The 26,787-nt window shown below is 40.7% G+C and overlaps 1 protein-coding gene across 1 annotated transcript in view; it reads right to left on the bottom strand.

Annotated features, from left to right (window-relative positions):
- The window catches only part of CTDSPL (CTD small phosphatase like), a 79,396-nt gene that overhangs the window by 20,192 nt on the left and 32,417 nt on the right, over window positions 1–26,787 (bottom strand). Inside the window, exons 2-3 of the mRNA XM_039355304.1 lie at window positions 7,558–7,712; window positions 4,662–4,694 (exon numbers count right to left, since the gene is read on the bottom strand). Coding sequence (XP_039211238.1) covers window positions 4,662–4,694; window positions 7,558–7,712 — 188 coding nt within the window. The remainder of the gene's footprint in view (window positions 1–4,661; window positions 4,695–7,557; window positions 7,713–26,787) is intronic.

The raw sequence follows: 26,787 nt of genomic DNA on the forward strand, positions 1-26,787 counted from the left end.
AAAAAATGCCCATGTCTGTATCATTAGATTGTGACAATTTTGTTTTATTTTTCACATCCAGACTAGAGAGTAGTACTTGACTTATGACTGGTTGCTTAGCAACCATTCAAAGTCTGACTGACCTACCTTTGGGGGTACTTATGACCCAGATTCAAACTTCTGACATTCGCTCCCACAGTCATGTGAAAGCACTTACAGCTGCTTGCAGCGTCCTGCAGTCACATAAGCCATATTTTATGACAATTTTGTTAAAAACCAGCATTTATTTCTGGTTCTCAGCAAAACTTCAGCCATAGAAAACCACTGATTTATTTAGAACCACTGATTTGCCTAACTACCACACAAAAGGTCATAAAATCATAACCCAACCTGTTTTACTACCATCCCAAGTTATGACCTTGATGGTCAAGCTCTATTATGGTCATAACTTGAAGATTAGCTGTAATTACAGAATCTATAGGATCTATAGTTCTGGAGTGTATTAATAGAGGGATAGATTCAAAATCACCTGAACTGTCAATACCATTCTATAAATCCTTGGTAAGACCACACCTGGAATACCACATCCAGGTTTGGTCACCATAACATAAAAATGTTGAGACTCTAGAAAGAGTGCAGAAAAGGGCAACAAAGATGACGAGGGGCTAAAAGACATGAAGAATGGTTGCTGGAATTGGGTATGTCTAGTTTAATGAAAAGAAGGACTAGGGAGGACATGATAACAGGGTTCCAGTATTTGAAGGGCTGCTACAAAGAAGAGGGGGTCAAGCTATTCTCCAAAGCAGGACAAGAAGCAACGGATGGAAACTAATCAAGGAGAGAAGCAGAGAAATTTCTTGACATTAGAACAGAAATGAAAATGCAGAAATCTCTTCCCAAGGGTGTTGGGGTGACATGGACTAGGACAGGGATAGGCCACCTTGGCTCTTTTATGACTCGTGGACTTCAACTCCCAGAATTCCTGAGCCAGCATGGCTCAGCTTGGAAACCTCTCCCTTTCCCCTCAGAATGGCTGACTCAGAAATTCTGGGAGTTGAAGTCCATGAGTCATAAAAGAGCCAAGGTGGCCTACCCCTGGACTAGGACTATGGGTGATTGATAGCAGTTCCAATATCTCAGGGATTGCTACAAAGAAGAGGGAGCCAAGCTATTCTCCAAAGTGCCTGAAAGCAGGACAAGAAGCATTGGATGGAAACGAGTCAAGGAGAGAAGCAACCTAGAACTAAGGAAAAATTATCTGACAGTGAAAACAATTAATCATTGGAACGATTTGCCTCCAGAAGTTGTGGATGCTCCAACACTGGAGGCTTTTAAGAGACTGGACAACCATTTATTTGAAATGGTATAGGGTTTTCTGCCTGAGCAGGGGGTTGGACTAGAAGACCTCTAAGGTCCCTTCCAACTCTGTTATTTTGTTATTAGTGGTCTTGGGCAATAGCCTAGCAATAAACTGAAACTGCAGATTTCTCTGAGCAATATTTTTATTCCTGTTTTTGTGTCTCATTATTGTCAGTCCCTAAACACTGCTGGATATAATAGGCTTCTTTGTCCTGTAAAAACCCTTTGACCTTTAAAGAGAGTATACAAAAACAGGAACAGAGAAATGAAATCATTTGATCAAATGAGATGTATAAATAGAAGCACAGAATCAAAACCACTTGAAATACTAGCATTGCTTTATAAAACCTTAGTAAAACCACACTTGGAATCCTGCATCCAGTTTTGGTCATCACACTACAAAAAAAAATGTTGAGCCTTCAGAAAAAGAGCAGAGAAGAACAACTAAAATGATTAAAAGCCTGGGGACTAAAACATATGAAGAACAGTTCCAGGATTTGGGTTTGGCTAGTCTAGAGAAAAGAAGGTTGCAGGAACTGGGTATGGCTAGTTTAGAGAAAAAACTAAACATGATCGCAATGTTCCAGAATTTAAGGGGCTGCCACAAAGAAGAGGGAGTCAATTTATTTTCCAAAGCATCAGAAGGCAAGAGAAGAAACAATGGATGGAAACCAATCAAAGAGAGAATAATCTAGAACTAAGGAGAAATTTCCTGAAGGTGAGAGCAATTAATCAGTGGAACGATTTCCATCACTGGATGTTTAAAAAAAAAAAAAAAAGAATGGGACAACCAGTTATCTCAAATTGTATAGGGTCTCCTGCCTGAGCAAGGGGTAGGACTACAAGACTTCCCTTCCAGTTCTATTCTGATCGATTGATCTACTAGATCACTTTCTTAACCATCCCTTGACAAATGTTTTCTCATAATTTTGCAAGGGGGTTTCTTGGTCATTAATGAGAGGGGTTCCCTTTTCTTCTCTGGGGTGACTATTTCAGGGCTGGGAATGAAACCCATGATTTAAATTGCTGCGTTAAGACATATTTTTCTCATGGAATTAAAATGATATGCAGGTTAAAAGACACAGAGAGCTGGTGTATGGCGTAATGATTAAGAGCCTGGGCTGATCCTGGTATGATCCAAATTCTAATCCACCCTAACCCCAGAAGCCACTGTTTGATTATGGGCCACCCTCTCTCAGCCCAACCTACTTTGCAAGGTTGTTGTGCTGGAAAAAAAAAGACGTTGCATTTTGTATGCCACCTTGAGATCCTGAGGTAAATCTAACGAAAAAGTATCCCCTCAATAAACATAGAGGCGGACTGCATATTCCCCTTATTATAGTTATGCATAGGTAGTCCTCGAATTATGACCACAACTGAAACCAAAATTTCTATTGTTAAGGGAGACATTTGTTAAGTAAGTTTTGCCCCACTTTATGACCTTTCTTGCCACAGTTGTTGAGTGAACCGCTGCAGTTGATAAGTTAGTAAATCGGTTGTTCAATGAATTTGGCTTCACTCATTGACTTTGCTTGTCAGGTCACAAAAGGGGATCACATGACCCAGGGACATTGCAACCGTCATAAATATGAACCAGTTGCCAAGCATCTGAATTTTGATCACATGATCATGGGGATGCTGCAAAGGTCGTAACTGTAAAAAAATAGTCTTATTTTTCAGTGCCGTTGTAACTTTGAATGGTCACTAAACAAACTGTTATAAGTTGAGGACTACCTATATTTTATTTGTAGCAAAGCTAACCCTCTAATCTCTCTCTGTGAGCGTTCAAAACCTGGATGATGCAATGAGCTATGAAGTGTCTGATACAATACTTTTATTTCTGCAAAACAGTAGATGAGGAAGCTAAATCAAATTGTTTTTGCAAAATGCTGTGTGTGTGTGTATGTGTGGGTTTGTGTGTGTTTGTAAATGTAAATTTATATGCTGCTCGATTTCTTGGGACTCTGGGTGATTTACAATTGTTTTAAGTCAGTGGTTCTCAACCTTTCTAATGCCACGACCCCATAATACAGTTCCCCATGTTGTGGTGACCCCCAACCACTTATACATCACTGGGTGCCAGGGGCGTGGCCAAAGAAAAGGGGAAAAAATGGCGGACTGCATTGTTTGGCGACCCCCGTGAAATGGCCGTTCGACCCCAAATGGGGTCCCGACCCACAGGTTGAGAACCACTGTCTTAAACATTTAAAAACAAGGAACAATACAAATACTACAAAAACAGCACGAGACTTAACAATTACAATGGCCAAAATAAAAAATAAAGGTGATTTCAAAAGTGCTTTGTGACATGTGGGATATATTTGATCACACTGATGGAGAAGGAGAAGAGGATCTGTGTGGAAAGTAACTAACTGACCTCGCTTTGAATGGACTAAAAGTTAGTTATGCCCAGTTAAGCATGTCCTACAAACATGATGGTATCAACTATTCTTCCAACATCAAGGTAATATCCACCAATAAGGTCCCTTCTAGGATTCTTACTGTTATTATCATTCCACTGTTCCCCCCTCCTGCCTCAATTGGGAGTTCTGGCTGGGGAATTCTGGGAGTTGAAGTCCACACATCTTAAAATGGCCAACACTGATTAAAAATGACAGGAATGAGTGGGAATGAAAACTTTGAATGAAAACTTTTTAAAGATGCTCCAATGTTTAAACGAAAAAAGAAAGTAAAGCAATAATAATAATAATAATAATAATAATAATAATAATAATAATAATAGTAATAGTAGTAGTAGTAGTAGTAAAGTTGGAAGGGACCTTGGAGGTCATCTACTCCAACCCCCTGCTCAGGCAGGAAACCCTACACCATTTCGGACAAATGGCTGTCCAGTCTCTTCTTAAAAACTTTCAGTGTTGGAGCATTTACTGCTTCTGGAGGCAGGTTGTTCCACTGGTTAATTGTTCTCACTGTCAGGAAATTTCTCCTAAGGTCTAGGTTGCTTCTCTCCTTGATCAGTTTCCATCCGTTGCTTCTTGTCCTACCTTCGGGTGCCTTGGAAAGTAGGATGTTGCAAGTTACCCTTTGGTTGTTGAGCACATGATAAACAAGGGTTGTTGCACAAAAACCTACTGTGCATCCACGTATTGCCAGCTTGTGAAAGTGAATCAACAAACTGGAATAGTGGAATTCATGCTTCCTGTGAGTTCTGCTTACTAAGATACGGTTTTGTGAGGTGTCCAGCTGTAGTAAGATCTTGTCGGCATGCAACACATACACACACACAAATACGAACTATCTGATTCCAAATCAAGAACATTAAAAGAAACTGAACATAAAAAGAATATTAAAAAAATACATACACTTGGAATGGGAATGACCTGCATCTGGTCACCCTGAGGGGAAAACAAGGGAAAAAATAAGTTTGTAAGAGTGTAATATTTCAGAACAGTAGAACATAAAATAAACAGACATGTGAGATTTAATACATAAAGGCTTTCCAACTAAAACTAAAAAAAAAGAGTTTAAGAAATTGGTTAAATTAAGAGAAGTAAATTTGGTGTCAACAGACATTATCAAGGAACTGCAAAAGAACCATTACTAGAAATTTTGATATTTTCAACAGATATTGCAAAAAGGAGTGCTGGCTGTTTTTTACAGCTTTGATTTTTGCCCTGCCAATAAATTTTGGTTTGCTGCTTATACAGCGTGACATCAGTACCGGACCAATATTTATCTATACATTATTAAAATTAGCAATTAATTTTTAACCCTCCCTTAGGTTCAGTAACTAAGCTTAAATTTTTATTTTATTTATTTATCGAATTTATTGGCCGCCCATCTTATCACAGGGTAACTTAAATAGGACATGGATCCAGTTATAGACATACTTAAGAGCACATCCCACTGCAGCCAATCACTCTATTTCAAATCAACTGATTTGACTTGCATGATTTAATACATTAATACAATAATATATTATTGAATTCAAGGAAAACCGATTACCTATTTGAAAGCGAAGTAATGACTGCCTATTTTAATAGCCAGATACAGACAGAGTAAAAATGTATTCATTGTATGTATCACTGAATCAATCTACCTCATGGTAGTTTACAATGGAAATAAAACCAAGAATACAATAAAATCAATTTCAGATTAAAATTATTAAAGCAATTTCAGCAGGATAATAAAATGATAACCATGATGCCAATATTAACATACATGGCAGCAAATTATACTGTAACTCAGAGTCTTTCAGAGAAATTCTCTTAGCCATCTTCTGCAAGGAGGCTAGAAGAGGTAGGAGCTAAGTTTCTCGGTGTATGCTGTTCCACAGGATGATGTACATGACAGAGATATGGGTTATTTTGGGGGGGGGGCACTGATACCTTCTATGGGAAACTCTAAGCATCTTCATCTGAGATAAGCATGAAATATTTGGAGAAATCAATCCAGAAAGTACCTGGGAGGTACACAGGGCTTTAAAAGTTAAACCCAGCATTTTAAATTATACATGGAAATTTTCAAGAGCAGATCCTATACTATAGTAGTCTAACAATCTACAATAGTAGTGAGGAAGGAATGAGTTAGAACTTCTTGCTGCAGATAGGATCATACTAGCACACCCAAAGGTGCTTTTTTTTTTCCTTAAAAGGCAACTGGACCTTGTTTTTTTCTTGAAAACAAGAAGTCTGACTGAATAGTGGAGGATGAAGGGATTTACATGCCTTGCCGTCATCTGGTCGTTAGCGCTCCCTCTGAGAGTCACCGAGGCCACTTCCATCCTCCACCATTCAGTTAGAACTGAAGAAGCTTCTTGGATGAGAAGCAAAACGTCTTCAAGGAAAAACAATGAAACTCCAGTTGCCTTTTGAAAAAGCACCTTTGGGACAATCATGACCTGGGTGATTGAGAATTATATAGTTATATAGCTAGCTCAGTTATAGCTAGCATACGTACACCCTAACAGTGGCAAATACAGCATAGTTGTCAATCCAAAAATTTATCAGGCTGGGTATTTGATCCTTCAGGGAAATTGCTATCATAACCAGAGTCAGAACTGGAGTAGCCAGAAAACCAGATGAACAGATGATTTCTCTCAGAGGTTTCATGGAGGTATTAAAGAGTAGGAATGATGGAATTATGGACCATATAAAGAGGCATCCATAGGGCAGATGTTCCACCCATCAACACCCCGGTACAGTCCAAATAGAACCACTGTAAAAAATGGCATTTTCATTCCATGCCAAGCTTAAAACTCAGCTGAAAAGAGAACAGTCACTGAAGTTCTACCATCTTGTCCACAACCTTCCCAATAAAGAGAAGGTCAGGGATAGGGTGCTGTCTTACATAACTAGATCCTGGGAAAGTGCTTTCAGAAAAGGAGACTCTATACCAGGGATAGGCAACCTTGGCTCTTTTATGACTCGTGGACTTCAACTCCCAGAATTCCTGAGCCAGCATGGCTCGGCTTGCAAACTCTCTCTTTCTCCTCAGCATGGCTGGCTCAGGAATTCTGGGATTGAAGTCCACGAGTCATAAAAGAGCCAAGGTGGCCTACCCCTGAGTTACTAGGAAGATGAGGAGACTTTAACTCCCAGAATTTCTCTGCCAGCATGACACCCTATATCAGGAATAGGCAACCTTGGCTCTTTTATGACTCGTGGACTTCAACTCCCAGAATTCCTGAGCCAGCATGGCTCGGCTTGCAAACTCTCTCTTTCTCCTCAGCATGGCTGGCTCAGGAATTCTGGGATTGAAGTCCACGAGTCATAAAAGAGCCAAGGTGGCCTACCCCTGAGTTACTAGGAAGATGAGGAGACTTTAACTCCCAGAATTTCTCTGCCAGCATGACACCCTATATCAGGAATAGGCAACCTTGGCTCTTTTATGACTCGTGGACTTCAACTCCCAGAATTCCTGAGCCAGCATGGCTCAGCTTGGAAACCTCTCCCTTTCCCCTCAGCATGGCTGGCTCAGGAATTCTGGGAGTTGAAGTCCACGAGTCATAAAAGAGCCAAAGTGGCCTACCCTTGCACTAAACCAACTCTTTAAAGGAGGCTTTGACCATTTTTCCGATCCAGCTACTTATGGCCACAAAGAGAAAAAGAATTAGTCTTGTTCTCAATGATTCTCAGTAAGGACTGAAGACATTCAGTACCTTATCTGATATGAACTAGATGACAATTTATAATTGTGTTTACTCATATAAGGCTCTACCTTCCCCGCAAAACTCACCCTATTAAAAAACTAACTTACCTTTTGAAGCCCGCCATTTTCTTCCACGAATGGAGGAAGGACACTGGGGCTGTTGGGAGACGGAGACTCGACATTGTAGTCACGAAAGCAGCAGAATAAAGTGCTAAAGATGCTTCTGCTCCTCTGCTTTTTCAAACTGAGATTACATTGGGATGCTGTAAAGAGATGAAACATGGCGTTGTAAAATGATTTTTGGACTTTAAAAAAAATATGCCTGTTGTTCACCATAGATACCTACCTCTATGATATAGCATTGACCTAAAAAAACCCATTCCTCCATTATTTCTAGCAAATTACTATACAAGTAGTCCTTGACTTATGAATGGTTGCTTAATGACCATTCAAAATCCTAATAGAACCCCCCCCAAAGTATTTATGATCCAGTTTCAAAGTTCCAACATGGTTTCCATACCCACCCACAGTTATTTGACCACATTTTTAAAATAAGGTTTTATTGATTTTTTCTTACATACATATAATAATTTTTCAACCAACGTGCTATCTGGGTTTAAAAAACGCTAATACATATTTAATTCCTAGTCCTTCATTCTTTCCTCTAGCCATTGATAAAATAAGTCCCAAGTTTGATAATATTCTGTTTCTTCTTTTTCTTTCAATCTTATAGTCAATCTGTCCATCTCTGCACATTCTAGTATTTTTTTTTTAATTATTATTTCCTCTGATGGTATTCCTTCATTTTTCCAATATTGCGCAAACATTATTCTTGCAGCTGTTGTGATGTGTAAAATCAAATATAAGCTTTGTTTGTTAATCTTTTCTGGCATTATACCAAATAAGAAAAGTTCAGGTTTAAAATCTACAATATCTTTTCTAACCAACTATGTATCATTTTCCAATAGCTCTTTGCTTTATCACATGTCCACCAAACATGAGAATATGTCCCTGAATTATTATAATACTTGACCACATTTTTTAAGTGCTCAACAACTGGCCCATGTTTACGGTTGTTTGCAGTATCTTAAGGTCATGTGATTGTGATTTATATTTTTTGCTAAATATAAATATTTTTGAATTTCTTAATGACTGTGGCAAAAAAAGCTACTGAAATCTGGTCATTGTGGGTGACCAGCTTTACCACTATCACAACTTATGACCATAATAAGCAGGCTCCATTATATCGCTACCTGTGTTTTAGTCTGAAAACAGATCTTCTGTAAATTTGATATTTTTATTTGTAAGCAAGTAAATTAATTCCAGTTTATGATGTTGAATATTTCCAGAAAACATGCAGCGTTCAAATGAAATGAAATGCCAGAGAGATACATGTAATGGAATTTGTTAAGCCATACTGTTTTTAATGTGGCAAATAACTGCACATATCACATCCATATTTTATGCTAAGGTATAAAGGATTCATCAGGTATGTCCACAGAAATAAGAATCCAGTCCTACAACAAACAATATAACAATGTTTTATTTAGATCCATTTGGACAAGGCCTTTGGCAAAGCACTAATCATAAACATGAAAGGTAGCTGTTAAAAATAAAAAACAAAAACAAATTTGCTAGCAAACACATTTCAAGGTTTGTCAGAAATGTGTGATCAAAAGGCTTTTCAGGACAATGAAAAGTAGCTAATATATTGCAGTAGGAATCTAAATAATAGTTGGAATTAGTCCTGCGATCCTAAAAGAGAACAATATGACCTGAGATTCTTCAAACATATACATTCTCTGCCCCAGTTTCCTATGGAAAATGATTTCTGTAAATGAATCTGAAAAGCATGTGAAGGAGGCATGTCCACCGCCACTGGGAGACCATTTAAACATGAGCCAGCCATGTGCGGCAGTAGCCAAAAAAGCTAATACAATCCTTGGTTATATAAACAGAGGCATAGAATCAAAATCATGTGAAGTATTAGTACCGCTTTATAAAACCTTAGTAAGACCACACCTGGAATACTGCAGCCAAGTATACTGCATGGGCCACATTACAAAAAAGATGTTCAGACTTTGGAAAAAGTGGACAGAATAACTAGGATGATTAAAGGCTCACAGGCTAAAACATATGAGGAACGGTTGCAGTAATTAGGTATGGCTAGTCTAGAGAAAATAAGGACTGGAGGGGTGGGGTATAGCAGTCTTCCAGTATTTGAGGGGCTGCCACAAAGAGGGGGAGTCAACTTAATTTCCAAAGCACCAGAAGGCAGGACAAGAAACAATGAATGGAAACTAATCAAGGAGAGAAGCAATCTGGAATTAAGGAGAAACTTCCTAACAGTGAGGACAATTAACCAGTGGAATGGCTTCCCTCCAAAAATCGTGGGTGGCCCATCACTGGAGATTTCTAAGAGGCTGGACAGCCACTTGTCTGAAATGGTATAGATTCTCCTGCTTGAGCAGGAGTTGGACTAGAAGACCTCCAAGGTCCCTTCCAGCTCTATTCTGATTGATTGATTGACCACCATTTGCAGTATTACAGCTGACTTCCCAATTCAGAGCATCCTGCAGGGCTGGAAGTGAGATCATTATTTTGCAAACCATTTTGCTGCTGACCAGGATAATAATCTTGACATCCAAAGGATCCACTGATTTCGGGTTAGTTTCGTTTTATGGGAAGGAAAGTACCATGCATAACAGAACTGGATCTGTGGATTCTTGTGTGAACTGTACAACTCCTAAATCTTTAAAATTAATGGTATATACAGTATTAACTGCATTATTATTATTACTACTATTACTACTACTACTACTATTATTATTATTATTATTATGGATCATCGCACAGTCAGCCAGATGTTCAGACTGGATTTGGCATTTTGTCTACCGATCGAGTCCTTACCCAGGACCTGGGATAGGCAGATGTGGGTATTTGATGGTATTACAGGTATCATCGCAGGATGAAAGCAGTTCCTAGTAAGGCCGCCTTTTGCAACTGACTAATAGCGAATTTGTCAGTGCCAGTGGTGTTCAAGTGGTGCTCCAGTTGTTTTGGGATCGCACCCAAGGCGCCTATGACTACTGGTACTACCCTTGCTTGCCTTTGCCACAGTCTTTCTATTTCTATTTATAGGTCTTTGTATTCTGTTATCTTCTCCAGTTCTTTCTCGTCTATTCTGCTGTCTCCAGGCACTGCCACGTCCACTATCCAGACTTTTTTCTCTTTCTTATCGATAATGGTTAAGTCTGGGGTGTTATGTTGCAGGTGCTTGCTTGTCTGTTTGAATTCTGAAGTCCCAGAGCAGTTTAATTTTATCATTTTCTATGACTTTCTCTATTTTGTGATCCCACCAGTTTTTTCTTACAGGCAAATGATATTTTTTGCAGATCTTCCAATGCACCATTGTTGCTACTTTGTCATGCCGTTGCTTGTAGTCAGTCTGTGCGATCTTCTCGCAACAGCTTACCAGGTGGTCCACTGTTTCTTCAGCTTCTTTGCATAGGCAACACTTAGTGTCTGTTGCATTATTATTATTATTATTATTATTATTATTATTATTATTATTATTATTATTATTATTATTATTATGTTTCATATTATTAAATTAGTTTTCTGCCTCGAAGATCCCCTTCTTAGGTTAATTTCTAGGGAAGGTTCTACAGCAGACTAAGATTATTTACGGCACATTGATGACTTATTTTGGGCAATACTCACATTTATGCAGTCATGTCGGTTTAGTGGTTAAGGCATTAGGCTAGAAACCAGGTGGCTGAGTTCAAGTCCTGTCTTAGAAACAAAGCAAATGAGTAACCTTGGGCCACTCACTCACTCTCAGCCCCAGGAAGGAGGCAATGGCAAACCACTTCTGAAAATTATGAGGCCACTCACTGTGTGTTCCTGATTCTCAACTGTAAGCTATAAATCCACAAAACCTTTCAGCAAATATTTCCAAGCCAAATGCCTGTAATATTACTAGTAAGATGATCTTATGCAGCTATTTTGCCTTTTTTCTTCACTGGGTATTTTCCCCGGAAAGGGTTTCAGGAACACACAGCTAGAGGGATTTAAATTATTTAAAAGAAACAGACCAAATAAAAGAGGAGGTGGAGTTGCTCTCTATATAAGAAATAACTACATCTCCACAGAAATAGAGTACAACAATGATAAAAACTATCTTGAATGCATTTGGGTCAATATAAAAGGGGGGGGGAAATGACATTGCTATAGGTGTATACTACAGACCACCCAACCAAACAGAGGAAATAGATGAACTTTTTGCCAGTCAGCTAACTAAGGTATGTAGGAAGCACATCACAATAGTAATGGGGGACTTTAACTACCCTGACATCAACTGGGAGACAAACTCCGCACCAAGTGGAAGATCAAACAGGTTCCTGGCAAACCTAGCAGACAACTTTGTCTCCCAAAAAGTAGAGAAGGGAACTAGGGGATTAGCCATCTTGGATCTAATTCTCACTAACAGAGATGAAATGATAGACGGTGTTGAAGCCATAGGAACCCTGGGAGGAAGTGATCATGCAATATTAGAATTCAACATTATAGAAGCACAACCAATAGAACACAGTCAAACTAGAGTCTTGGACTTCAAGAGAGCTAATTTCAATAAACTTAGAGAGGGCTTGGGAAGGATTCCATGGATGAGAATCCTCAAGGGGAAAACAACTCAAGAAGCTTGGGAAATTTTGAAAAATGAGATAATAAAAGCACAGTCTAGCACAATACCAACAAAGAGGAAAAACAACAGCTCTCAAAAGAAACCAGCATGGCTGCATAAAGAACTCTCTGACAAATTGAAAGATAAAAAGGACAAGTATAGAAAGTGGAAAGAGGGGAACATAACTAAGTCAGAATATCAGCAAATAGCCCGAGCCTGCAAAGATGAAGTGAAGAAAGCCAAGGCTCAAAATGAACTAAGGCTTGCGACCAAAGTCAAAAATAACAAAAAAAGCTTCTTTCAACATGTAAAAAACAAGAAAAAAGTGAAGGAAACGATTGGTCCATTAGTGGGTGGAAGTGGCAAGAAGGTGACAAACAACAGGGAGAAAGCAGAACTATTTAACTCGTGTTTTGCATCTGTCTTTACACAAAGGGAAAAAACAGACCAACCTATCAAAAATAGTGCCATAAAAAACAAAACAGAAACACAAGTTAAGATAGGCAAGAAAATGGTTAGGGAGCACCTGTCCAGCCTAGATGAGTTCAAATCGCCAGGACCAGATGGATTACACCCCAGAGTTCTCAAGGAACTGGCAGATGTGATATCGGAGCCACTGAACTATATTTTTCAAAGATCCTGGAACACAGGGGAACTACCAGAGGACTGGAAAAGAGCTGATGTAGTTCCCATCCTCAAAAAAGGAAAAAAAATGGATCCAGGAAATTACAGACCTATCAGCCTGACCTCAATACCTGGGAAGATCCTGGAAAAGATAATCAAACAACGAATCAACGAACACCTAGAGGCAAACAAAGTCATTACTAAAAGCCAACATGGGTTTGTCAAAAATAGATCATGCCAGACAAATCTTATTGCATTCTTTGACCAAGTGACAAAATTAGTGGATCAGAGGAATGCTGTGGACATAATTTACTTGGACTTCAGTAAGGCATTTGATAAAGTAGATCACAACCTACTACTTGACAAGATAGAAAAATGTGGGGTAGACAGAACCACCACCAGATGGATCCGTAGCTGGCTGACCGGCCGTACTCAGCGAGTGGTCCTCAATGGAACTGCATCTATATGGAGGGAAGTGTGTAGTGGGGTGCCCCAGGGCTCTGTTCTGGGCCCAGTACTCTTCAACATCTTCATCAACGATTTGGATGAAGGGATAGATGGGGAACTCATCAAATTTGCAGACGACACCAAGCTGGCAGGAATAGCCAACACTCCAGAAGACAGGCTTCAGATACAGAAGGATCTGGACAGACTTGAACACTGGGCACTAACTAACAAAATGAAATTCAATGGTGAAAAAAGCAAGGTTTACATTTAGGCAAGAAAAACCAAATGCACAAGTACAGCATAGGTGGCACCATGCTCAATAGTAGTAACTGTGAGAGGGACCTCGGAGTCCTAGTAGACAATCACTTAAATATGAGCCAGCAGTGTGCTGCAGCTGCCAAAAAGGCCAACACAGTGCTAGGCTGCATTAACAGAGGGATAGAATCAAGATCACGTGAAGTATTAATACCACTCTTTAATGCCTTGGTAAGGCCACACTTGGAATACTGCATCCAGTTTTGGTCACCACGATGTAAAAAAGATGTTGAGACTCTAGAAAGAGTACAGAGAAGAGCAACAAAGATGATTAGGGGACTGGAGGCTAAAACATATAAGGAACGGTTGCTAGAATTGGGTATGTCTAGTTTAACGAAGAGAAGGACAAGGGGGGACATGATAGCAGTATTCCAATATCTCAGGGGCTGCCATAAAGAAGAGGGAATTAAGCTATTTTCCAAAGCACCTGAAGGCAGGACAAGAAGCAACGGGTGGAAACTAATCAAGGAGAGAAGCAACCTAGAACTAAGGAGAAACTTCCTGACAGTTAGAACAATTAATCAGTGGAACAGCTTGCCTCCAGAAGCAGTAAATGCTCCAACACTGGAAGTTTTTAAGAAGAGACTGGACAGCCACTTGTCCGAAATGGTGTAGGGTTTCCTGCCCGAGCAGGGGGTTGGACTAGATGACCTCCAAGGTCCCTCCCAACTTTACTACTACTATTATTATTATTATTATAAAACATGGGAAATATATGTATAAACAGAAAACCGTAAAAACCCATAAGTAAAGCTGGGCATTTAAATATGAGCCAGCAGTGTGCTGCAGCTGCCAAAAAGGCCAACACAGTGCTGGGCTGCATTAACAGAGGGATAGAATCAAGATCACATGAAGTGTTAATACCACTTTACAATGCCTTGGTAAGGCCACACTTGGAATACTGCATCCAGTTTTGGTCACCAAGATGTAAAAAATATGTTGAGACTCTACAAAGAGTGTAGAGAAGACCAACAAAGATGATTAGGGGACTGGAGGCTAAAACATATAAAGAAAGGCTGCTGGAATTGGGTATGTCTAGTTTAATGAAGAGAAGGATGAGGGGGGACATGACAGCAGTCTTCCAGTATCTCAGGGGCTGCCCCATAGAAGAGGGACTCAAGCTATCCCCTGAAGGCAGGACAAGGAGCAACGGGTAGAAACTAAGCAAGGAGAGAAACAACCTAGAACTAAGGAGAAACTTGCTGACAGTGACAGCAATTAACCAGTGGAACAGCCTGCCTCCAGAAGCTGTGAATGCTCCAACACTGGAAGTTTTTAAGAAGAGACTGGACAGCCATTTGTCTGAAATGATATAGGGTTTCCTGCCTGAGCAGGGGGTTGGACTAGATGACCTCCAAGGTCCCTTCCAACTTAATAATAATAATAATAATAATAATAATAATAATAATAATAATAATAATAATAATAATTAGAACAATAAAAACATGAGCTGGATGCAATCACAAACAGACCCAAACAGCATTCAGAATCTAAACCCCCCTCAAAGTTTCAAATCTGCACTCAATATTTATTGAGAGATACAGTCATGTTCAAACATAGGGCATGTCCAATATACACAGAGTAATACAAGTAGTCCCCAACTTATGGCCATTTGTTTAGCGATAGTTCAAAGTTATGATGCTGCTAAATAAAGTTACTTCTAACCCAGTGGTTCTCAACCTTTTTAATGCCGCGACCCCCAACCGGTCGTAAGTCAAAGACTAAACCGGTCGTACGTCGAGGACTAAACCGGTCGTAAGTCGAGGACTACCCAACTGATCGTAAGTCGAGGACTTTCCCTGCCCGGGAGCGCCGCGCATGCGTGGTGCCACCCCCTGCGCTGGCCGAGGCGTAGCTGGCAAGCGGCAGAGACAGAGCAGGCCGACCACCGGCTGGGCCACCAGCTGGCCCAGCCCAAGGGAAGTAAGGCACCCACTGGAAAAGGGGAAAAAAATGGCGGACAGCCTTGCTTGGCGACCCCCGTGAAATGGTCGATCAACCCCAAATGGGGTCACGACCCATAGGTTGAGAACCGCTGTTCTAACCAGTCTTGTGACCATCACAGCATGCCTGCAGTCATGTGATCAAAATTCAGGCACTTGGCAACCAGAATGCATTTATGGTGTCCTGGGGTCATGTGATCACCATTTACAACCTCCACAGGGGTCTTCCAATAAGCAAAGATAACAGGGCAAACTAAATTAGCTTAATGATGGCGTGATTTACTTAACAACTACTGCAGCAAAAAATAAAATAAAATTAAAACGGGAAATCTTAACAACTGCATTACTTACTACTGTAACAGAAGCTCTGGTCCCCAACTGTGGTGAGAAACTGTGTTTCCTTATACTGTATGAATGTAGGATCGAATGAAGAAGGTTACGGTTACGCTGCTGTTTTTGGGGACTTAATCTTTATTTCTCACTCTTAAATTGAGCCACTGAATAATCTGGATCAGACACAAAAATGGAAGTTATGCTTTCTTCGCAGATCTACAAACCTGCTTAACCTCAACCTGCATTTCATTACAAATTCAAGATTGTGTGATCCAGATCTAGGTTTTTGTGGCTGGCTGAGCAATACAGGAAGTCCTTGACTTACAATAGTTCATTTGATGACCATTCGAAGTTACAACGGCACTGAAAAAAAGTTGACTTATGACCGCTTTTCGCACTTGTGACTGTTGCAGTGTCCCCACAGGTCACCCGATTTACATTCGGATGCTTGACAACTCACATTTATGACAGCTGCAGTGTCCCAGGGTCATGTGATCATCCTTTGTGGTCTTCTGACAAACAAAATCAATGGGGAAAACCAGACTCACTTAACAACCGTGCTACTAATTTAACAACTGCAGCGACTCATTTAACAACTGTGGCAAGAAAAGTCATAAAATGGGGCAAAATTCACTTAACAAGTTTTGCACTTAGCGACACAAATTCTTGGCTCAATTGTGGCCGTAAGTCTAGGACTATCTTTATTGCTCCCGAAGAATACTATTTTTAAGTATTTTTAAATTCGAAAATACTGAATATCATTGTCTTGCATGAAGCATATTTTCCTCTCCGCTGTTTCTGAACTAAAAGCATTTTAACTCTCTTGGTTTCTTCAGAGGTTTTTCAACTGTAAACTTCCACTAAGAGGCTGCAAAAATAAAAAGTTTCAGTTCAAAGTGAAGAATCAATAAGTGACAAAAGAAACCTGATAATCAAAAGATTTGGAGACAAATTTAAGTGCTTTTTATTCACCTTTTTCTTTTGTACAACACCACCTGGGCAGCTTTTCTAATAAAGGAAGGCATTAACTACAAATACTTCGAAGTTAAAACTTGCGAAGAAGTTGAGCTTATGGAGTTTACTCCGTTTCAAAAGAACCTCATTTTGTATTGCAATAAGAGAGTAGATTTCACTGTAAAACAATATCTTGGGAGCCCAAGCTATTGAATTGTGATAGTAAAAAAATAAGGAATGTTTTCCTTTGCTTCAGTAAGATATCTGTAAGTCTTGGACTGAATAATTCCTAAGAAAAATGGAAGCACTCATGTGAACATCAAACTAAATTCCACCTCAGGACTTTTGTTATCATTTAACAGAAGTATTGAGTGTTTTTTTCACTAGTTAAATGTTTTAAGATTCTCTCACAATGTCAGCCAAGGGTTTGTCTTTCACCTAAAAACACCAATTGTTGTTGTCTTTCACTGGTACTTAAATTGGGATTGTGATTTAGAGTAATTCATTCTCTCTTACTCTACCAATTGCCAACTACAGGGAATCCTCAAATTACAACTATTCATTAAGTAACCATTTGAAGTTACAACGGCATTGAAAAAAAGTGACATAGCAATAACACTTGGCCTTATATAACCCTTCACAGTGCTTCGCAGCCCTCTCTACCCAGTTTACAGAGTCAGCACATTGCCCCCCAACAATCTGGGTCCTCGCTTTACTGACCTCGGAAGGATGGAAGACCGAGTCAATCTTGAGCTGGTCAGTATTGAACTCCAGGCAGTCAGCCTGCAATACTGCATTCTAACTACTGCACCACCACAATCTATGACCGTTTTTCACACTTACGACCACTGTAGCGTGGACATGTGATCAAAATTGGGAACTAACTCATATTTATGAAGATTGTGTTGTCCTGGATTCATGTAATCACCTTTTGTGACGTTCTAAGCAAACAAAGCCAATGGGGAAGCCAGATTCATTTAAGAACCATATTACTAACTTAACAATTGCTGTGAGTCACTTAATAGTTGTGGCAAAGGTCATAAAATGGGGCAAAATTCACTTAACAACTGTTGCTTAGCAACTGAACTTTGGGACTCAAATGTGGTTGTATAGAAATAGTGGTATGTAGCATGATGAACTAAATTACTAATCTAACAGTTAATATATTTTTCCTACCCTTTTATTTCCTTGCTCTTATTACTTGTGGAAATATGCCTGGGAAAAACAAAGTTTTTCTTCTAAGACCAAAAAAAAAAGAGATGCAGATTTATTAAACTGACTCATGGGAAACAATTACCTATTGTATTTTTTTCCTTGAAACTGCAACTTTGTAAGAAGTTTGGTAACTTGTAAAGGCAAACACTATTCAGTTGTCCCGTTTCAATTAATACAACTTCAAGACTGCAACACTGCAGTTAATATCTGTTCTCACTCAAAGTGAGTGAAAGAATATGGATAATCTAAGGCAGCCTTCAAAAGAGAGGGATTAGAGTTACCATCACCAGCAGACATATTTTTTATTGTGGAAAATGATGACAAGTATAGTCTTAACTGGTTTGGCTGACGCTAACACACAAAGGTTTCATTCACTAATGCAGCAATATCCAACCTTGGCAACTTTAAGACCTGTGGACTTCAACTGCGAGAATTCTGGAAGTTGAAGTCCACAAGTCTTAAAGATGCCAAAACTGGATAGCCCTGCACTAAGGCTTAACAAAAAGGTCATTAATTACAGGTAGTCTTTGACTTATGGCCATTTGTTCAGAAGCTGTTCAAAGATACAGTGGCACGGAATAGACTTAGGCAAAGTTCCTGAAATTATGGCCACTGCAATGCTCCTGTGGTCATATGATCAAAATTCAGGAGTTTAGCAGCCTGTCCCCACCTATAAATGTAAAGGGGCATTTTATCTGCCCCACCCATCTTTCTCTTCCCTCATTGATGCCTTTTAACACCCCACCGCCCTGCACTCCCTAGCCTAGGGTTAGGCAACCTCGGCTCTTTTATGACTCATGGACTTCAACTCCCAGAATTCCTGAGTCAGCTGACCTAGCCCAAGGGTCTTCAAACTTGGCAACTTTAAGACTTATGGACTTCAACTCCCAGGGCTGGCTGAGGAATTCTGGAAGTTGAAGTCCACAAGTCTTAAAGTTGCCAAGTCTGAAGACTCCTGCCCTAGCCCTTCCTGTCCTAACTGATATTGGCTCTTTTCTTGTTCACACTGTTGACCAACTAGGCCCAGTCTGGCCCTATCCAAACAGCTCTTAGCTGCCCAAGGTTTTTTTCCTCAGATTGTGTACTGTTTCTTTGTGAGACCTGAGGAAGATGGCCTCACATGGTCAGCAATCCCCTCGGCAAGGACCAGGGTGGACACGATTCCTCAGCAGCAGGAGCAAGATGATGGCTGAGGTCAGCTGGGGCAGTGGAGTGCAGGTTGGGGAGGGCGATTGTGGCTGGGACTGGATTGTGGTGTCTGTGGCTTTGTGCTGTGCTGTTGAGCTGGGGCTGGACTTCACACTGTGAAGGTCTTCATGCTATCCTGTGACTCACTTCTTGCAGCTCCACAGCCATGGCACGCAAGGAAGCCACTGGGCCACAGCGTGGCAAGCAGCCATTTTGCAAAATCAACAGGAAAAAGGGTTTCAAAGCTTGCTCGAAAGCTAAACCGAGTTAATGTTAGACCGTAGTCTGTTGCAGCATTAATGCCTCTCTGAAGCTGGTGTAACATTACCTTGATTTAGTTTTCAAGCAAGGTTTGAAACCCTTCTTTTCCCATGGTTCTTGCAAACGGCTGACCTAAATACTTTACACTCTTCTTTGCGTTAGAACAGATGGTTTAAAAATATTCCTTCTGTTATTGCTGCCCTTTTGAGTAGAGAAGCAGAAAAGAATCGTTTAAATTACTCAAATATATAGTGTCATAAAACGATGTGTGAAGGTTATAAAAGACAATGCAGAATTTCTGTCCTGGGGGATACAGGATGGTGTTCCACTGTTAAGGTATTCCTAGCCGACAAGGAAAAGACAATGTGATAAATCATAGGTGAGCAACACACAATTCCAGGGGGAACAAGCAAGGTTTGACCCAATTTCATGTGGAGCTCATGTAGAGCTAATTTCACAATTGCTCTGAGAATAAGAAGTTCAGACTCTAATAAGGACCATCCTTTTACTCTCAGCCTGCTGCACAGGAAAACAATTAGAAAGAAAGAAATGTGGGCACCAGATAGTAATGGACAGTTTATTTGTATCCTGCCTTTATTATTTTTATAAATAAGGTGGCAAACGTATCCAACACACACATCTTCCTCCTCCTATTTCCCCCACGACAACCGTGAGATGGGTTGGGCTGGGAGAGAGGGATTGGCCTAACGTCACCTAGCTGGCTTTCATAGCTAAGGCAGGACTCGAACTCATGGTCTCTTGCTTTCTAGCCTGTTGCCTTAACCACTAGACCAGTGGTTCTCAACCTTTTTAATGCGGCGACCCCCAACCGGTTGTAAGTCGAGGACTACTCAACCGGTTGTAAGTCGAGGACTACTCAACTGGTGCAGCACCGTTTGCAGAATGGGACTTTTGGCGGGCTCAGCAGGGCAGAGACAGCCTGGACAATTCCTATTGGCTTTTGAAAGCCAATAGAATTAGACTGTATTCATAGAGAGTCTATTCTATTGGCTTTCAAAAGCCAATAGAATAAAAGGGAGTAGCACAGCTAAGGAAAAGGGGGGGAAATGGCAGATTGCATTGTTTGGCGACCCCCGTGAAATGGTCGTTCGACCCCCAATGGGGTCCCGACCCACAGGTGGAGAACCACTGCACTAGACCAAACTGTTTTTGGCTTGGTGTCAATCCATGTCTGCTTCATAGCCTACCTATCATACCTGACAATATTGGTTTCACTAGAAAAATGGCTGATTGTCAGTAAAATTAATTCTACAGTGAATTTCAACAAGTTATGGTACCTCTAGAAGCCTGGTCAATTTTAGCCTTGAAATGTTGAAACAAGTAGTCCTTTATTTATGACCATTGGAGACCATTCGAAATTCCAATAGGTCTCAGCTTGTAACAGTTCATTTAGTGACTGAAGTTACAACAGCACTGAAAAAATGTGACTTATGACTGTTTTTCACACAACTCTGCAGCATCCCCATGGTCACGTGATCAAAATTTGGATGCTTGGCAACTGACTCATATTTATGATGGTTGCAGCGTCCAGTCAATAAGTCTACCATGTTCCTCCAGAATGGAATTTCTTTGGGAATGGGAAGTTCGATTTCCTTTTCTGGAAATCTACACTTGGAACAAGCTATAAACAGAAAGGACTGTTGTGGGACAGAAAGTGGTTTTGCCAGGTTCTCAAAAGAACATATTAAAAAAGTAAGTTCATGCAGTGACAATCACAAGGCTGAAAAAGGCCACATTCAGCCCAACAGTGTTCCAAGCCTGGGAAACCCAAGACAACAGAATAGAATAACAGAGTTGGGACCTTGGAGGTCTTCTAGTCCAACCCCCTGCTCAAGCAGGAGACTCTATATCAGGAGTAGGCAACCTCGGCTCTTTTATGATTCGTGGACTTCAACTCCCAGAATTCCTGAGCCAGCCATGCTGAGGGGAAAGGGAGAGGTTTCCATGCTGAGCCATGCTGGCTCAGGAATTCTGGGAGTTGAAGTCCATGAGTCATAAAAGAGCCAAGGTTGCCTACCCCTCGTCTAGATCAGCGGTTCTCAACCTTTGTGTGACGGCGACCCCCGTCACATGGACGCGCCGCGCATGTGCGGCGCCGCTCCCATACACGACGCGCATGCGCGGCAGCGCCCCGAGGGGGAAAAATGGCGGATCGTGTTTGGCGACCCCCGTAAAATGGTCGTTCGACCCCAAATGGGGTCACGACCCATAGGTTGAGAACTGCTGGTCTAGATGATAGGAAACTTGGCTCTTTGATGACTCATGGACTTCAACTCCCAGAATTCCTGAGCCAGCATGGCTCAGCTTGGAAACTTCTCCCTTTCCCCTCAGCATGGCTGGCTCAGGAATTCTGGGAGTTGAAGTCCACAAGTCATAAAAGAGCCAAGGTGGCCTATCCCCTGCCCTATACCATGTCAGACAAGTAGCTGTCCAGGCTCTTCTTAAAAGCCTCTGATAAGGGAGCACCCACAACTTCTGGTGGCAAGCAGTTCCATTGATTAATTGCTCTAACTGTCAGGAAATTTCTCCTTAGTTCTAGGTTGCTTCTCTCCTTGATTAGTTTCCATCCGTTGCTTCTTGTCCTGCCTTCAGGGGCTTTGGAGAATAGCTTGACTCCCTCTTTTTTGTGGCAGCCCCTGAGATACTGGAAGACTGCTATCATGTCCCCCCTCGGCCTTCTTTTCTCTACACTAGGGGTGTCAAACTTGCAACATCATGTGACATGTCATGATGTATCACAACTTTTTTGCCATTGCCAGTTATGGAGTGGGCGCAGTTTTGCCATGACGCATGCGGACCGGCAGCTTGACACCCCTGCTCTAGACTAACCATATTCAATTTCTGCAACTGTTCTTCATTTGTTTTAGTCTCCAGGCCCTTAATCATCTTAGTTGCTCTTCTCTGACCTCTTTTTTTAGAGTCTCAATATCTTTTTCATAATGTGGTGATCGTCATCAGACAGGACAGCCACAAATGCCATCTACAGACACCTTCAGAGTTCTGCACCCTATAATTCAAAATACTAAAAATGCAAGATAAGAAATTAGTGAAGCCAGCTTTTGTTTGCATTTGGTGCTGAAAAAGAGAAAGCAAAATCAATTAAAAACTAAAAAAAAATATCAGAACATCTGTACAATGTAAAGAATAAGGCTTTGTAATTGCCACACATTATATTAAGTATCTAGACTCTAGACCGTTATTTTCCTAAAAAAAATATTTCTAAATATGTGGAATGAAATATGTTTAATGTTTTATAGAACACAGTTAATAATAAATGGATCAAAATTCCATTAAGTTAGCAGGGTAAAATTAATATCATTAAAATGAGTAATATCCCAGAATTAATTTATGTATTAAGAGGTATTCCAATATTAATGTCAAATAAACATTTTCTTTGCGTGGGTTAAGTTATGGAGCAATGGAACTGCTATTCCCAACTGTGATCACTAAGTAAGGATTATCTATAGAACATTAACTGCTGAGTTTTTTCTGTATTCCATTAAGATTATAGCAATTGCTAGGGTTGATATATAATAAAAAGGGTATTTGGTTCCCCAATTTACAAACAGTCAAGCATATTTTAACCGTTAGTCATAAATTGGAATTTTATGTTGAGTCTCATAAATATTTAATTTAATGAAAAAGTTCTACCTTAAAAATGTTCTGTTGGAAGCTGTGAGTGGAAACTGGAATATGTACTTTAAATTACTTCGTAATGACTATTTTAAAGACTTTTCTTGAGTTTGAATGGAATGTTGTCATCCTAATTCACAATAGCCACAATATAATCAACTCAAGCATGTTTTAATGTCTCAGTATAGACTGGATGTTTTGGCTCAGTCTGAGAAAATTGAGATGTTAATTTATTTGATGATGTCAATGTTTGAAATTAAACACAGCACCTTTTTGTATCAAACAGCTAAAGAATAAAGGCAATATTAAGGGCATTGCTGCCTTATGAATTAAAGAATGAAACATGAATGGTTGCAGGTCTTAAAAATGTTAAATTTGCTTCTCTGGATTTAATGTTAAAACTGCTTTATCAAAAGATCTTACTTCGGGTTAACTGGGCACCCCCAAAAAATGTGCAGGCAATAAAGCAGCACCTCAAAAATCCTATGTTTAGCTTTACTTTCAGGATGACTGAACAAGTGATTGTCCACTAGACCAGCGCTTTTCAACCTTTTCACCCATTGTACCACTTTTAGGATATGGCAACATTCGAGTACCACCAGTCACCTAGCAAGGTGTCAAAAACTTGATGACCAAAAAAAAAAAAAAAAAAAAAAAAGGAAAAAAGTGATAAAAGTACAGGTAGTCCTCGACTTACAACAGTTCGCTTAGTGACTGTTCGAAGTTACAATGGCACTGAAAAAAGTGCCCCCCAAGCCACAGCCGAGTAAGACACCTGGATGCCCACCTGCCTGTCCAATGTTTTCATTGTTGTGAGCATTTTTGTTGGGGATTGGCAGCGGGGGTGGGGTGGGGGGGTATTTGGTTTTTATTCCCCCCGTCTGCTGGGTGATTGCAGCAGGTTTTGGTCACTTCACATGACCCTGGGACATTGTGACCGTCATAAATATGAATCAGTTGCCAAGCATCTGAATGTAAATCACAAGACCCTGGAGATGCTGCAACATTCCAGCTGATTGGTGCTTCTTCTGGGCTCAGCAGAAGAGCCAGGATCAGAGCTGTTTTCCAGCTGATCGGCGCTTCTTCTGGGCTCAGCAGAAGCACCAGGATCAGTGCTGCTTTTCAGCTGATTGGTGCTTCTTCAGGGCTCAGCAGAAGCACCAGGTCAGCGCCGAGCCCCAGCTGGAGCCTGGCGCTGATCCTGGCGCTTCCGCTGAGCCCTGACAGCCCTGCAGCTCCAGCCGTCTCTTGCTCAGGCTTGTGCGGTGCTGCCACCGGTTCCGCTCATTCCCCTCCCCCGCTACCACTTTTATAGGATGGTCGCGTACCATCTGCCAGGTGCCCATGTACCACAGGTGGTACCCGTACCACTGGTTCAAAAGCCCTGCTTTAGACTGCCATAAACCTTCCATTTTAATTAAAACTAAAACACAGGAACCAAACCTTACTTCTCTCTGTGTAATATTGGTATTTCCTTCAATTCCCTTACCAAAATAATCCTTTTCACTTCTTAACATCCAATTTATATATGTAGGCCTGATATGATTCCATCTGCTCTCAGTTTATTTTCCCGGTCAGCTTACAGATTATGTAATATATTTCCAAGGCTAATGAAAGCAGACAAGCAGCAATAGAAAAGGCTACTGAATTCAACATATCTCTGTTCCCCATTAAGAAATACTGAGGTAAAGACTATTCCAAGTCTTACTTTCTCTGAGAAAAAAAGGTAATTGAAGTAATTGGAACAGACAGCATCATCACCAGATGGATTTGTAACTGGCTGATCAACCACACTCAACATGTAGTCCTCAATGGAACTACATATACAGGGAGGGAAGCATGCAGTGGGATACCTCAAGTTTCTGTTGGGCCAAGAACTTTTCAACTTCTTCATAAATAAATCATTTGGCTCAGGAATATTGGGAGTTGAAGTCCACAAGTCATAAAAGAGCCAAGGTTGCCTACCCCTGATCTTGACGAAGGGATAGAGGGGAACCCATCAAAGCGAAGTCCACGAGTCATAAAAGAGCCAAGGTTGCCTACCCGATCTAGACAAAGGGATAGAGGGGAACCCATCAGATGAAGTGAATTGCTAACACTTTGGAAGATAGATTCAAGATTCAAAAGTATCCTGACAGAAATGAGCATTGGGCCCTATCCAAGATGCAGTTCAGTGGTGAGAAAAGTAAAATCTTGCACTTAGGGCAGGAAAAACCAAAGGCAAAGTACGCAAGAGGCGATGCGTGACTCAACTATAGTAATTGTGAGAGGGAACTAGATGTCCTAGCCTAGCGGATCACCCCTTAGCTAGCCAGCCGTGTGCTGCAGCTGCCAAAAAAGCCAATGCAGTCCTGGGATGCATTAACAGAGGGATAGAATCAATATCACGAGAAGTGATAATACTGCTTTATATCACGCTAATGGGACAACACTCGGAATACTGTGTCCATTCTAATCATTGCAATATAAAAAAAAGATGCTGAGATCCTAGAAAGTGTGCAGAGAAGAGCAACAAGGGATGATAAGGGGTTTGCAGACTAGGTCATACGATGCTTAGGGAGCCTGTCTAGCCTATCAAAAAGAAGGATTAGAGGTGACATGATAGATGCCTTCCCATACTTGAGAGGCTGACACAGGGAAGAGGGGACAAATTTTTTGACAGTGGGAAAAAAATAATGGCCTACCCCCTGGATTTGTGGGTGCTCCATCGCTGGAAGTTTTCAAGAATAGACTGGACAAACATTTGATGGGATGGTGGTAGGTTTTCCTGCCTTGAGCAGGGACTAGTTGACCTCCGAGGTCTGTTCTAGCCCTTTGATTCTATGTTCTATGCCCTCTGCTTCCTCTAGAAAATATTTAACTCAGCGATGAGAATTCACAATTTCAACAATCATTAAATTTGAGGTGTGAAAAACATCATCTAAGTAAAGGGTGAAAACGGACATCAACGTCCCCTCATCTCTACACCATTGCCCAGTGGGGCACAGAAAATCAAAAGATGATGGATCAGTAGTTTTATCTCCTGTTTAATATTCCTAATAGGTCTATAAAAGCTTTTCATGTTTGATTCTGTGCCCTGTACTTTCCAAACTTTGGACTTCAAAGAGGCAGGAGGAAGAGCTGTTAAAATACTATATATTCACAGAAGAGGTAAGTCGTAAATGCTCATGAATTAAGGAGAACTGCTGTCCTGAATTGAACGTCCCCTAGGAGCCCCATGCAAATAGGAAAAATGAGAGATTCTAAATTTGTTAAATGTTAAAAATTACGCACATTCTGTCCGACCCTTCTTCACTTTAATTCTCAAATACTCTGGGTACACAATGTCCCTTATTATTTACTAACAAGTGTGTCATTGTGGAGATCTCTTCACAGTGAGCATTTGGGGGGAAGGGATCTCATTAAATAAAGTTGGTATCTACCTGCCACATAGTTGGGCTTCTTTTTTTGGGGGGGTTATTGTTAAACAGAGCAGGCCGAATTCTCTTCTTCAGCAGAAAAGGATGTTTGGATTCTATGATGCATCTGCCGTTGAACTTAATGCGGCCGCTCTTTTTTTCCAAAAGAAAGTTTTGTTAGTTGGACCTCACTCAGAGCAGGAAAGGAATGTAATGCATATACAGACTCTGTAGTATTTCCTGTTACGCTCCTGTTCCAACCAATGTAGGGGAGGGGGGAGAATTCAGAGAGTGCAATCCAATCCTTGATCTATGAAGGAAT

This window comes from Crotalus tigris, unplaced genomic scaffold (assembly GCF_016545835.1).
Source record: "Crotalus tigris isolate CLP2741 ecotype Arizona unplaced genomic scaffold, ASM1654583v1 scf7180000018658.101047, whole genome shotgun sequence".
Lineage (NCBI taxonomy): Eukaryota > Metazoa > Chordata > Lepidosauria > Squamata > Viperidae > Crotalus > Crotalus tigris.